A 15,052-nucleotide genomic window follows, 5' to 3' on the forward strand; every position below is an offset into this window, starting at 1 on the left:
ATCAGCTCATCCACTTTGCTTGTCATAGTCTGCTCCTTAGTTTGCTCGATGATTTGGTCACACAAGGTCAAGCAGGAGGCTCCGCCCACTTCTCTTTATCAATTACTAGCTTGAGGTCAAACAGAAGGCTTTGCCTAGTAAGTACCATTCTCCCTCTGTTTTATCGATTGGGCTAGGTTAGGCAAAGGCTCCGCCCACTCTGCTTGTCATAGTCTGCTCCTTAGTTTGCTCGATGCTTTGGTCACACAAGGTCAAGCAGGAGGTTCCGCCCGCTTTCCTTTATCAATTACCTGCTTGAGGTCAAACAGAAGGCTTTGCCTAATAAGTACACTTCTCGGTCTGCTATATCGATTGAGCTAGGTCAGACAAAGGCTCCGATCACTCTGCTTGTCATAGTCTGTTCCTTATTTTGCTCGATGAGTTGATCTCGCAAGGTCAAGCTGGAGGCTTCGTCTATCTCCCACTTCACCGTCTGGTCATTATTGTCATACGGATTCCATAAAAAATTCTAAAATAAATTCGAAGTCGATGCTATACAGAACAATGAATTTTCATTTATTATTAATTCTTTCGGACTGTCGTCAGTCTGTTACGTCTAGGTCAGAATACAATGGGCTCCTCCATGAATGAAACATCTCACAGATTTCATCACATAATGGTATCTCCGGTTACACAATACTTTCCGCGTGAAATCAGAGGTCGGCTCCTGGATTATAGGAACCCGACGAACCCTGACCTGCATTGTAAAAGAACCGAGTAGCTCCCTTTTCCACCGCGTTTGTTTGCTGGTTCCTGATTCCCGCGGCGGGCGCGGGGGGAAATTCGGACCCACGGCCGGATAAATTGATCGCGGAACGTATCACGTTACGCGGAATGCTGGAAATAGCTCGTGCCTCGAATGCGCCTAGTTTAATGCAACTTTAGCAAAACCGTGCTCGCGTTTTCCGTGCCGCCGGTTAAATAACAGCGTACGGCGGCACGATGAAATTCCAGTAAACGCGATTTCTTCTCATCGTCGTCGGGCTTTTTTCTGTTTCGAGCTCCCATGCAATTGGCGTGGCTGCCAACGCTTCCAGCAAGACGCGAAACCGGAGCGTCGTTGTTCAACACGCTTGCTCGTAGCTATTTTTCGGTAAACGCTGTGAATATTTACGAAATTTCGTTTCGGTCATTTTTCAAGTTACGATTATTAGCGTCTCGAGGTCAGGTCTAGGTTTAGGTCTGTTGTCGTTTTCCTAAATGGTGTATCATATTGTTATCACTAGACTGCGGACCTTTATGGAAATGCATATTATTTTGCATATTTTATGTGCTTTGTATGCAGAATCGGTAATATTTAAACGCAGGTATCTCGAAAATTTACTTAACTAATTTAATTAATTAATAGTATCGTGAAAAGACTACGGCATATCTAATTTTCGTAATAATCCGAGATGATTACTCGTGCACATTTACATATACCTTTTGCATATTTTACGTGCATACAGATCCGCAGTCTAGTTATCGCTACATAAATAAATCCAATTATGCGTGACCTTTGAATGACCTCCGGTGCAGAAATACGCAACAGCGCTGACCTTTGAACAACCTTTAAAATGATGTGAAACAGAAAATTTGTTTACATCGTATTTTCCTTCACAGGTGTCATCTTTGACATATTACTTCACCTTTCGAGTTCTATTTTTCACGAATCGCTCTGTATAGGAACGATGAGCGGGAAAACAATGAGGATACAGCAGCGTGCAATCGACGTTACAATCCCGTGCTCGATCGCGATTTCGTACGACGTAACTGCGCGCGGTTTCAACGAGCTACTGCTCATCGACGCATTCGACGATGACCGTCATCCGCGCATCGAATGGCATCGATTAGCCGATTTAATAGCCTGCAAATTGCAACAATCCAGCCAGGGTTATGTTCGACCGGAAACGCCGGGCTTCTTTGGCCCCATTCATCGACGATCATCCCTTCTGCCCGTCACATTTCGTTGCGCGCCTTTGTGAACCCTCGCGCTATTGAATCGAACATCCACTATTGCATTTGCAACAGCCGAGGGCTACATATCGCGTGAACAACAAGAATGTATATGGACGCGGTAGGGACGAGTGTGCAACGCGACAAAGCCACGTCGATTTCGAAATAACGAAAACAGAGAAATTCGCTGGGGAACACGCTCGATAAAGGGATTAATCATAGTATATTCTATTTCACGACAATTCTGGTCCATTTGCATCGACGAAAAGAATCGCGTATCTCGTTAAAATTATTTCACCTTGTTTCTATAATTTATTTCACCTGTTCTTGCTATATCGCGTGGGATTGTGTCGATGGAAATATCTATCGAACCGATAATTCACGTTGAAATATATTATTTTATAAAAGAGTGTATTTTTTTTATTTATATGTTTAACCCTTTGTACTTGAAAATATCGAGTGCATTTCATTTATATTTCCCATTAGTTTAGTTTAGAACGTTTGGTTTGGAATAGATTTAAAGTCGCGATGGTATTAAATTAAGGCATTTCGTTGGAGAAATGGCGATGAGACGTTGTATAGAAAGGAGAGGATGAAAAGACGTCGTTGAACGGAAGATCATTGAACAACCCTCGACGCACAAGAAGAGCATCACTTTTCCACTCGAGCCGATATCTTATGCATCGATGCGGGCTTGAAAACGGTCGATACGAGGTCCTCCTTTCACGTCGAAACAGATTATCGTGTCTTCGTGTTAGCCCCCAACCAAGAAATGATTCGAGAGGAAAATACGAGGATGGCCACCGAGCTCGCTGACACGGGATTATGGCCGAGCATATCTCAGGCTCGTTTTTAAAGACGTCGGCAAATTGACGTTTCCAAACGCTTTCGACTCCAAAGTTTTCATTCAGACCATTTCGGCCGGTTATTCGGATTCAGCTTTTCGAACGGTTGACTTTTCTCCTCGTGTTCGAGCGGGCAAAAAATCTCACTTGACAGCTTCCAAATTTTTTTATTTCGTTACGTGTCACTTTTAAAATGGAAAACAGTTTTCACTGGTCTACCGTTAACCTCATCGTGACTTTATTTGCTTCGAACAATTCGTTTGTATAAAAAAGAATTTATTTTTTCGTTCGGTGTTAAGGATTCGTTTACGTTTTATATTAATATTTAAACGTAAGAATAATTTCCTATTCCGAGGATGAACTTAAGCTCGAGTTTCGCTAGTAACTATCCAGAAAAAAATACTATTTACCAGGACTGGTGGGCACGCCGGTCGACCGATCAAACAGAAATTCGTCAATTTCGAACTGTTGACCCAGACGCCCGTAAATAATTGAAAGATTGAAGCTTTGACGCAATCACCGTGAAATTCATCAATTCGAAACACTGGTATTATCAAACAGCAGTTTGGCACCTCGTTCGTGCCCGATTAACGCGCACTGCAATTTTTCCTTCTCAGCTTTTCTCTCCAGTAACGACGCTTTCGAAGCATTTTCGCTCTCAATTACTCCCTGTTCGTTACAATCTTTCAAACATGTTGCCACGGTACCTTTTAAAAGTTGAAACAGGTGGCCAAATTAATCTCATTAAAATAGTCCTTCGAGTAGACCTTCGCGGAATTTTATTAAATTTATTTGATTAGTAACACGTCGTGAGTGTAATATCGTGGAAAATAATGTTTATTACTCATTTAAATTGTTGGCAACTCTGTACGTGTATTGCAATACCCAAGTCCTTCTTTGTTTCTTTATTTTATAAAAGTAATTTGTTTTGTATTGATTACCGTATGTATTGGTCTGGAATATACAGCCTCGTTACAAATCACCAGTTGCATTCATGTTTTTTTTTCCATATCACATTTCCATTGTTTCGCATCACTGCCTAACTTATTTTATCCTTCACACGTCTGCTGGGGCCCAATGGCCCCCTCATTAGCTCGTGTTACGGACAGAATGTAATAGAAATAATAAAGCATAAAAAAAAAGGAGGTTACAGAGGATACCATTTAATACCATATCACTTAATGTATCATTTAGTGCATTAACGATACTTCGAATGGGGAAATAGGCGATTTCGGGCGCTGACGGTCAAAGTCAGTAGTTCATGGGTTCGCCCATGGCTAGAAGCCTTTACGTGCACGGGGAAACCCGTGGCCGTAATTTGCCGTAGCACCGAGAGTACAAAACTGGTCGGGAGTGGCAAATGTCGTCGTAACAACGGCAGCCAACAACTGACCGGGAGTGGTGACTCCTTACCATAGTACCGAGAGCCCATGCTGCTCGGGAGAAGAACCGGACGTGGACGGGGCAACTCGTACCGCGACCGGAAGGCTGTCTGCGAAATCATAAGCGCCCGAATGCAACGCACCGTTTGATCTTTGTAGAATTATTGTTAAATGGGTTTATTAATTGCTGCGATGACTCGGAGAACTGTTCGCGTGTGGATATCGGTCACGAAAATAAGGCCGAAAGTCTCTCGCAGCGCCTTTGTGCTAAAGTTCCCATAGCTCGCGTTTAGGGAAGGAATATCAAACGACGAGTCGGGCCCGAAAAGAAAAAACCGCGCGACAATAACTCGAAGGAGGACACGTGCCAAAGGCACGTGCCGAATCTCGAAGGTTCCATGGAGTTTTGGTAGGAGACTCAGGAAGGGTGAATATTAAAAAGTGGCGAAGACGGAGAGTGAGCATTAGCATGTTAGCCATCAGACGAGATCGTTAGAAATAATCGTAAAACCGTCGCAGAGCAACTCGGGTACACCGGGATCGCTAATCCCGTACTGTAGCTACAATCGAACAAAACTACAGCCCCTGAGGACAATATCCATGTCTCTTTACTCTCACTTTTAACTCTTTTCTCAATCCCTAAGGTACTTTAACCTGCAAACACAACGATTTCTCCTGGAAAATGGACGTTTCCAGTTTGATAGCCAGTTAGGATATCTTCAACTGCGCGTTGCAGCCCTTCGAATTGGATCTCGGCGATACTTTCTGGAATGAAATTTTCCCAACTAGAGGCGGAGAGCTGGGCTTTGTTTCGCGATAAGAAGCCGATCAATCGCGGCACGGTCGTCCATCACGCGAATCGCGATGAAACCGCGAACAAATATTACATTTCTGCTAGCAGCGCCCGGTGGCAACGATTCGTCGATATCTAGCGGAGAAGTTTCAACGATCTCGGGGATCTATCGTTCGCGGTCCCCTCTTCCTCTTCTCTCTCTCCCTTCACCCCTCCGCGAACGATTTACAGAACAGACGGAAAAGGCGGCCGGTCGAACTTGTAAAATCAATTACCGCCTCGCAAGCTCGGGAAAAGCGATTTCGAAAGAGATCTCGACACGACGAAGATCGATACCGGTGCGCCAGCAGGCGAAGAAAGCGACCAGACGAGCAGAATTGCGATTCAATCGACTTATTTTCTGGCCCGCGTTCGCCGCCAGCTGGAATTCCGAGAGGATTTCGAAACGGTCTTTCTGCGTTTATAGAGAAGTTTCTTTTCGGGGGTGATACGTGTTGCAAGGAAACCTTTTAACTTTATGTAACTGTAGCAAGTTGCTGACGTACCTCCGGCTGCGCCATTCAACGTGACGCCGACCATTTTCGCGGGTGTTTTCGATACTTCAAACCTTGGACCGTTTGCCAACAGCAACGGGGGAGAAATTTACTTTCATGAACGGAATGCTGAATTCGTGGAGTTCTTTTTTTTCCGGGGAGAAGGCTTTACGTTTCTGCGGGAAGATGGAACGCAAACGTTGAACGAAATTGGATGAGAGAATTAAACGAAATTGGATAGGGAAATTTCATAAAATAAATTAGTGTTAGATTTTTCATTGAAATCTATTAAAAGAAAATTAATCACGCGAGATAGGAGATGCTGTTTCTTTCATTTCTTCATAATTTTATTCTTGTTTGCTAATACTTTCGATCTTAACAAAATTCTGATGTCACAGATTGGTCCATCCGTCAACTATCGCTAAATGAAAACGCTCGTGCAGCAATAGAAATTTATTTATATACGTACACATAAGAGAGGCCTCACGAAATATTACACAATAATTATGAATACATTACAACTAACTTACTTCTACCTCTTAGTCTAATTACCTCTACAATTATCGATAATCACTACAACGTAATCTCTCGCCACGAGAAATATGCGAGAAATATACGAGAATTATTAGCAGAAATGTTATCGATTCCATCTTTCAAATAACGTTTCATGAATATTCACTTTCCGGGTACGCGAATTTTCCCGTTTTTTTGTTCTTTTTCTGCTGATTCCAGAGTAAATAGAGCAGCGGATTGAAATTGAATAATTTAGTACAATTCCAGTCCCGACTATGCGCATATTTTAACGGGTGAACAATTTTAAGATACCCCGTGGTCCCGGCTCGATGATTTTTTTCGTCGAGACGGAATTCTCAAACGGTCGTGAAACCGTGAAATTTTCGGAACGCGCAACAGCGTTCCCGCGGCGATACGTGGTGTTAAACAATGCCCGGGGCTCCTGAAGGCGGCTTTTCATCGAGCAAAGTCGCTGCAGCAGCTCTTAGAGGAATTACTTATCGAATCGCGACGAGGGAGGGCGTATCTGATACAAATAAAATGTCCTCGATACAGCGCCGCCCCTGGGACGTTCAGTATTGTTCGCTGTTTCTTTGCCGTATCACGCAATCGATAACAGACAGGGATTAATTGAAGAAATTTCAGAGCGAACGTGCCCCGCTAAAAAGAACAGAAATTTTCTGAGTGATCGAGATAAATGGAACACACTGTACGGAACAATTTACTATCGGGGCGACGTTTGTTCGAACAACTCTGACGGTAATTGATTGCTCTGTGACTACTTTTATGGTTTATTAGCAAAAACCGTCGCGATCATTAACGGTTTAATCGTAAACTTCATCTGGAATCTGGAATCTTATATACCTCATCATTGGTGATTCAATTACAATGAAAAGAGAAGTCATTACCGAGCTGATTATATTCGATGATTACATTCGCTTTGACCGCTTGCTCACTGATCGTGGTTACTAATTACTCCGTAAAAGTGAGCGGAAGAGAGAATGCGTCTATTGTTGAACGCGCTCGGTAAACGAACTTCAAAGCGACGCCGCGGGCGTTTCGTTAAAATGTTACGAACAAGTTTGCGTTCAGATTTACTTTCATCGGTAAACTTTCGCCAATCCTTTGGTAATAACATAAATATAATAACAAGATAGAATGATAAAATATAACAGCTTTTGGCCTGTCGTAATGCAAGACCAATGCAAGCTGCCAAACATAATTAGGATATCGAAGAAACCTAAATACTGCTGGGAGAACTCAATTTCAGTTATCCAGAATCATACTATTTCAGGTAGTCGCGGTAAAATTATTCAAGCCAAATTACCCGATACCAGAAGCGAGATATCCGTGACGAAAATATCTCGAACATCCGAGGTAAAATTACTTCACACATCCGGGCTCGAATTACTTCAATTAACCGAGTCCTCGTGACTGGCTCGACGGGAGGCAAACGAAATAATGGACTCGCGCGGACAAAACAGCGCGAAATAATTAATCGCGGCGTCTATTCGCGCGACGGAAATTTATCGCGCTCCTTTAAGGGCGTGGGACAATTAACGGGCGAGAAATAAAAGTGGATCGGGAGGAAGCGTCCGCTACAAAGGAAGAAAGGAGCGTCGCCGGTCGCGCGTGGAACACGTCTGCCGCATAAATTATCCGATCTCTAATTAAGTAGGACCGAAGCGCTCGTTACGGCCGAGCTATTAATCATCGGACTCGTCGACCATGCGACGGAAATTTTTCCGCCGCTTGCGCGATCACGTATCTCTCAGGGCGGCGAAAATTATCCCACGCGCACGACGCCTCGCGCTCGCGAAACAAATATCGAGGCTGGATGACGCAGATTATTAATAAAGTTACACGCTCCGTTCGGTCGTTTTAATTGAAATTGATGACATCGAAACGTCGGCCATACCGGATCACTCGTTATATCGCTAACGTAACTATAACTTTGTTTTATGCGACAACGGAGTCCGTTTTTGTTTGCGCGTTAACTCCGTGCCAAGTCTGGAGTTATCGACAACTCCATCGTACTATTGTATCAACGGATACAAATTTTACTGGAAATAATTTTGAAAGCATCCCTCGGAGATTACAAAGTGATGTGCGTGGAACGAGTTCGAGTCGAGTATTATGTAGAGGAAAGGCGCATAAAAAGAGAAGAAGAGGAACGTAAGTGGTAGTGTACCGCACATTGTCAGACACGGCTCGCACCTAATCCGACACTCCGAAGCTCGATTTTCCATAGTAGGTTTACGTCATTCTTCTGTTAAGCGTATGTTTCCATCCACTTTAGATCCATTTTCGCGCTCGGACCATGTTCACACCAGATCCAAGTTTTTGATAACACCAGCCACGATGGAAGAGGAAATTTGTGTACATCATGCCGAGGCGTGTAGAAAACGGAAAAGCTTTTATTACAAGTTTTCAGCAAAGCGTACGTGTCGAAAGTTACGGAGAAACATACGGAGTGTTGGATTAGGTGCGAACCGTGTCTGACTATGTGCGGTACACTACCACTTACGTTTCTGTTCCTCTCTTTTTACACGCCTTTTCTCTACATAATACTCGACTCGAACTCGTTCCACACATCACTCTATAATCTCCGAGGGATGCTTTCGAAATTATTTCCAGTAAAATTTCTGTCCGTTGATACGATAGTACGACAAGATTTTAGAATGAAATTGCACGTATTACGTTCTTTTATTGAAAAATTTGAGATCTCGTTGAAAGGACGTGAGTAATATTCTCGACCACCGATGATAAATTTATAAATCAAACATGGCAATAATATCACGTGTTTCCCTGTCCCTTTTGTATGATGGAAAATTACGGTTTACGCTTCAATACCTTTGTGTATTATACCGACACGGGTACAATTACGTGGTAACTGTTGGACACATTGTCGGGAGATTATTCATTCGCAGAAAATACTTTGAAATACATTCTCTGGAAAGCTTCCCTCGAAAATCATGAAACCATAGGTCTGTGAATGTTTTCTTTCAGAATTATACGAGTCCTTATAGAATCTACCAAAATCGATATTGTTAATCATCCTGGGGAAAATGTGTTAATATATGAAACAGGGGTAGAGAATTTTAGATCACCTAAGAATTTGATTAAAATCTCTGTGAATTTTTCGATGGAGTTCTCGGGCACAGTACCTGGTTACTTACTTCTTATTTTAGTTCCGATATTAAGAACAGCGTCTTTCGTTAGATCGTCAACTCGGTATACAAACGCGATTCGAAAACGTTTCGGACGCGGGATAGTACGAGGCGCGGCGATTCTTTCCCCGAAGGCAAAACCGGAAATTAAAGTAGCACCCGCAAACAGCCAACCGGAAACGCCGGGGGCGTTTTTCTATTTCTCCGGTGCCGCATGAACACGCATTCGGACAGTGGACCGTAAAAAAACAGAAAAAAAAAAAGGGAAAGGAAAACGTAGATAGCAATGACCAATTTTCGCGGCAACGGTCGCGTATCTCATTTCAACCAGCGAGCAACGAGGTCATGAGGGGAGGGCGCCGACGGCGGGCACCAGGAGATGGCAGAAACTGGGTGCTCTTTTTTCGAGAAATTTAAAAAATGGACGCGGAATTTCGTAAAAGAACTGAATTACAAAGGGGACTACAAGGATTAATATATCGATGATAGAAATAAAAAAACGTGATTTTTGAAATTCCATTTGTGGCCTCAATTTCGGGGAATTTTTTAGGAATTTTTCACAACGGTCTTGCAGATGGCGCCACTACATGAGGCATCGAGGGAAATCCGCATTATTGGGAAAAAATCTCTCAACACGTTGACTGTCGGGCAAATATTCTCGAAATGGGATTAAATATTATTTAGACTATTGGAGACTACTCAATTATTTTTCTAACTTCATCAAAATTCATAAATTTCATTCATTGACTTTCAGAATTAATTTCTTTAGTTCTAGTGTTAATAAAATCTGAAAGTGAAAGTCTCCAACTTTAAAACAAAATCTCTTGAATTATCATACGTGCGCTTTTCTTAAAATAACAGAATTCTTAAGTTCGCCATTCTGCGGCCTGCTATAAATCGACCCCTGAATTCTTTCGGCGGGATGAACGAGAGAAAAAAATATCTTTGCCAGTGAGAGGTGGGAAATTCGAGACGGCAAGCAGTCTAGGAGCGTCACCGGGGAGACCGACCCAATTTTCGCTGACAATGCGCATGGCGAGAGAGACAGAAACGAATGAACGACCAGGAAGAGGACGACGCGTAAGGAGAAGGACGAACAGGGGTGGTTGCTGCATGGGGGAGGAAGAGCTGAAACGCGGGCCGCGGTTTTACGCGTCCGTTGCGAGTCGCAATTCATGCGGCGCAGGAACTGATATTTCGCGGAAAATGAATCACCCCCCTTATACAAACGAACGAACGGACACACAGCGGTAACGGGACACAATAGTTAGACAATGGGGAGGGTGGTAGCTTTCGGCTTGGCTCCGGTGGCTACGGACTCTCTCGGACCTGGGAATCGTAACCGGGGAGATGGGGGAGAAGTGAAACCCCTGGATTCTGTTGGTTTCACGCGCGAGAGGAGAAGAGGAAGGGAAACGCAGCCCTGGAAAGGATGGAACCGAGCGTTCTCTATGGCCGACGACGGGACAAAGGTGCGCGTTTAGGAATACAAACCGTGTCGTGGCCGGCAAACAACGTCCAAATTAAATTGGCGGCGTCCATTAGGGGCGAGCTCGTCGCGCCGGGACCTCCAGGATTGAACACCAATTAACTTCTAATTAGCGCATTATGCGGCCCGATCGACGGGAACGGAGAGCGTCGAGATGTTTCCCAAGAGGGACCCCTGCCTCTGTACTCCAAAAACTATTGCGTGGCCTGACAACCCCCTCGTTTCTTATAACTAGACTGCGAATCTTTATGAATTTATAGAAAATTCGAATATGCAAGAAACTACAAAATGCAAACGATATGTAAGAATATAAAAAAGATTAAATGTAAAGTTCATGTTATAATATTTGCAGAATAAAATAAATTCCTATTTAGGTTGAATTTTTGTAGGCACGTTCGCCAGGATTTTATTTTGCGTAAAGATCCGCACTCTACTTATAACTATCTACAAGGGTAAATTTCGAATGCTAACATGACCGAAGAAATACGTTCGACCAGTTATCAATATGCGAGACATGGGTAGAGAATTTTTATCAATGTGTGAAGCATTGGTAGAGAATTGATTTGGAGCTCTCGAATACAAATATGACTGAGGAAGAAATTTAATCAGTTATCAATATGCGAGACGTAGGTAGAGAATTTTTATCAATATGTGAAGCATAGATAGATAATTTAATTGTAATGGATTCCTAAAATTTGACCACTCTTTTCAGAATGGCTCTTTATATTGTTAGCTTCTGTATTTTACACTCAGTTTCAACCCCTCTCATCATTCCTCAGGCAATCAGTAATAAAATTCTCCGTCTCGTCGAGACAACCCGAGGAGGAAAGCTTCGAGGCAGGTGTGTAGCTCTCTGTTGTGTAAATGTGCAATTGGCTTGTTTTACTCGAGGAAAAACAAGCTTTGTCTTCTACTGTGAGCGATTCGCGATGGGAAATTTCACCGAGCGTTTCCCTAGAATATTAGGGTGTAGGACAAACGTATGAACGTGACGTTCAGACGCGTACTCGCTTTCTGTTTAGCCTGGCATGCAATATTCCGAACAAGTTTTGCGAGACCTCTCTGTTTCCCTTCCCTTTCTACGGACGTTCTCCGTTCTTTGATGCTCGCGTACCCGAGGTAACCAATAAAGTTTTTTGGAGCAGCCGTATCGATAGTAACCAGGAACTTCGCTTTTGACGAGAAGCTTGAACCTTTCTGATTTCCGAGTCACTCACGCGCGGGGATACATCTGCAGAATGTTCCTAATCCGATAGGTCGAACTTCGGGAATATACGTTGTAGCAATTGAAAAACATGATGAATGAAAAACAGTCACGAATTGTTTTGTTTCGGACTTGGGCTGTCCGCACACGAAGCTACTCAAAAGGAACGTAATTGGTTATTGCGATTCTTATTAATATTTAATCGAAGACTGATTGTTACTATATACGAATTTATTTATAGGCCACGAATACATATGAACGAAAATATGACTGAGAAAGAAGTTTGACTAGTTATTAGTACACGAAGTATGGGTAGAGAATTGTTATCAATACGTGAAGCACAGGCAGAGAATTTATTTGCAATATATTCCTAAAGCTTGGCCGTTCTTTTCAAGATCTATATGCAAATCTGTGGTCTGTGATGCTCATGAAATTTAAAAACCATCGCATCCGCCAACGTAACTGCATTCTGTCAGAGATTGCTCCTTTGAGGCATGGTCAGTCGTATCGCGTCTCTGCTTTATCGAACGTCTTCTCGCGCGTTTGCTGGGCTTTCATGAAATTTAATAGCTCTCCAATCCCTACGCGAGTTATCTCGAGTTCGTTCTGGTTTCCATTCCATGTTTCCCTGGATGGAATTAATCTTCGGATTCTCGATGTTTCAAAAGATGAAATATTTGTTTGCTTTCGCTCTATCGAAGAGTTTTACTCCGTGACTGGAGTAAAAGAATATTTTTTTCGTGTTTGCAGAGTACGAAATACGGCAAGTGAAGAATTTAACGGAGATATAGGGCTGCTAAATCGCGAGGAGCTTTTCAAAAATCCATTTCCAAAGTACAGTTTCCTAACAGAGTTAGGAAAAATTTACTTCGAAGAACAAGTGGGATAACGTGTACGTACTACACAATCACAACTCGAACAATGAATAATAAATAACGATCGAATAAAACTGTATCTATTTGTTATTCGAATAAAATTTGGTTTAAATTCCCAACACTGCATCGTTTTAAATGCCTTCTGTCGCTAATGAATATCATTTGAAACATTCGCATTAGCACTGATCCTAACTCCTCTGTAACTGCTAACTCAATCTGCGAACCCATTAAGCTATTAAGTGTCAGTTAAAATATCTCCCGGTGAAAAAAGAGCCGCCGTGCATTCGCGCCCATGATATTCACCTGGGCCGAAAACCTGATCTCGTTCCAACTTTCACCCCTAACTCGATTCGCTTCTGGCCACTCTGGCCGCCGGTACTTTCTATGCAAAACCGCCAATTAATTATACAGCGCACGCTGTTTCGTATTATCGCGGCTCCCGTTTTCATCTTTCCTCTACCGAAGTTGCATCACTTGTTACGTCGCTCCAACTTCCACGCCGCGTGCCATTTTTCGCTCCATCGCGAACGACACGAACGATTTCGTAACAATCCATCACGCATTGTCCCTACCCGTCGTCGAGAGTCGCGTACTTTCTATCCCCGTATTTCCAGAGATGGGTAAAATTCTTATCTAAATGAAAATTTCAACTGGCAAAAAAAACTACAGATTCTATGGAATTTAGTGCTAACATGTATATAGTTCTTATTGCTAGTGTATCACGACAATTATATTGTTTATAAAAATTCAACTGATCGCGCTGAAATGAACGCCACGAATACTGTTATTCGTTACCTGTTACTCGTATGAAACTTTGCCCATCTCTGACGAAAACCTCCGTTGTTCCGCGTCCTCTATTGTAAACTTCCTGGACATTATTATCTCCCGTGGCAGCAACCCTTTCCACCACTGGAAGGGATTCCAGCAAGAGTTCGCGAAAGGAGCACGGAAGACGCGGGCCCGAAATTCAATAGATAGCTGGACGATAGAGGATGTTGTGGAGATTGTTACGATGGGCATGATCTATGGGCGCACCGTGGCCTGGCCGACCCCAGAGCCTCCTCCAGGTATCGAAATGTCTACGACAGCTCTCCTGCTCCGTCCGTCGTTCCTCCTGAAACGAAAATCATCTCTGTACCAGCCACGCGACCGTCTGCTTTTAATCCGTTCACTGCCAAGCAAATTTAAAGCGACAAGCGGCCAGCATATTTGGCACTAACTTTCGAATGAGCTAGCTTACGAGAGATAGTTCCGTTTCTATGCGATTCTTCTCAATTATTTTCCACTTACCAATGCGATCTCCCGTTTTCGTCGGATTTGCTCGACGAGTTCAGCGATGTACTCGCGGTTCCTCATCCCCAGCGGTCGTAATCTGCTCTCGTAAAGAAAAGTTTAAAGAGATTCTTATTATGACATAGCACATACTAATGCGTGCTTCTCAGTATGTATAAATTTAGTCTTCATCCACTTAAAGATTAAACACATAAAAGTTGCGTGAACAGTTCTCAAGCAACCAATGTGCCATGTAGATACGATTGAACGAGCATTAGATATACGTCATCTTTGCAAATTCCTTCTCTTTGTTTCCTTTTCTCCGCGGGTAATTCAATGCAGAAAACTACGACTCCGCGGAGCGAGATGATTCCGTTAGGTGCAATTTGAACGTAACGACGACGACGCGCCTCAGATAACACCTTCGATTTTCGCGTCCGAAGAAGCGCAAGCGCGCAAACCGTTTCCCGGGCCGGAAGTTTAGTCAGACATCATCAAATGGTTGATCAAAAACGGGTGAAATTGCAGTGTATAATTGCCTCGCGTAGCTACGCGCTGGAAATTCCAGGGAAAATTGCTAGCCGTTGCCCCGTGAAGCTTTCACCCGCTGGGCACAAAGGGAAAACGATGATATAAATATTCCGAACAATAACTTGTGATTCTACCGGCCCGGTTAATGGCCGCGACACTCATTACAATGCGTATGAAAACTTACGATAATATCGCTGTCGCGAAATCGCTTCGCCGCGATACCACCGTCGCGTGCTTTTTGAATGTATTCCGGGAGAAGGAAATGAAAACAAAGATATCCAGCGAGTTTAACCCACGTGTGACTGTACCATACCTAGATCGCTAACGAAGCCTCAGTGGCCTTAAAAAGTATGCCTACGGAAACTGCGTACTATTTTTGTAGAAGAAAAATTAAGATTGATACAGAATATATTCTTTATGAAAAAATGGATGAAAAAAGTAGAACACAATTTTTTTCACACGAGGCTTTGT

At 43.1% G+C, this 15,052-nt stretch overlaps 1 protein-coding gene across 3 annotated transcripts in view; it reads right to left on the reverse strand.

Moving 5' to 3' along the window:
• Positions 1–8,633: 8,633 nt before the first annotated feature.
• The window catches only part of LOC128879602 (uncharacterized), a 28,004-nt gene continuing 21,585 nt past the window's right edge, over positions 8,634–15,052 (reverse strand). For all 3 annotated transcript variants that reach the window (XM_054128912.1, XM_054128913.1, XM_054128911.1), the window contains 2 exons: positions 14,069–14,150; positions 8,634–13,892 (listed from right to left, as the gene is read on the reverse strand). In XM_054128912.1, the coding sequence (XP_053984887.1) occupies positions 13,746–13,892; positions 14,069–14,150 (229 nt within the window). In that variant the 3' untranslated portion in view covers positions 8,634–13,745. The remainder of the gene's footprint in view (positions 13,893–14,068; positions 14,151–15,052) is intronic.

The sequence above is a fragment of the Hylaeus volcanicus genome, chromosome 7, assembly GCF_026283585.1.
Source record: "Hylaeus volcanicus isolate JK05 chromosome 7, UHH_iyHylVolc1.0_haploid, whole genome shotgun sequence".
NCBI lineage: Eukaryota > Metazoa > Arthropoda > Insecta > Hymenoptera > Colletidae > Hylaeus > Hylaeus volcanicus.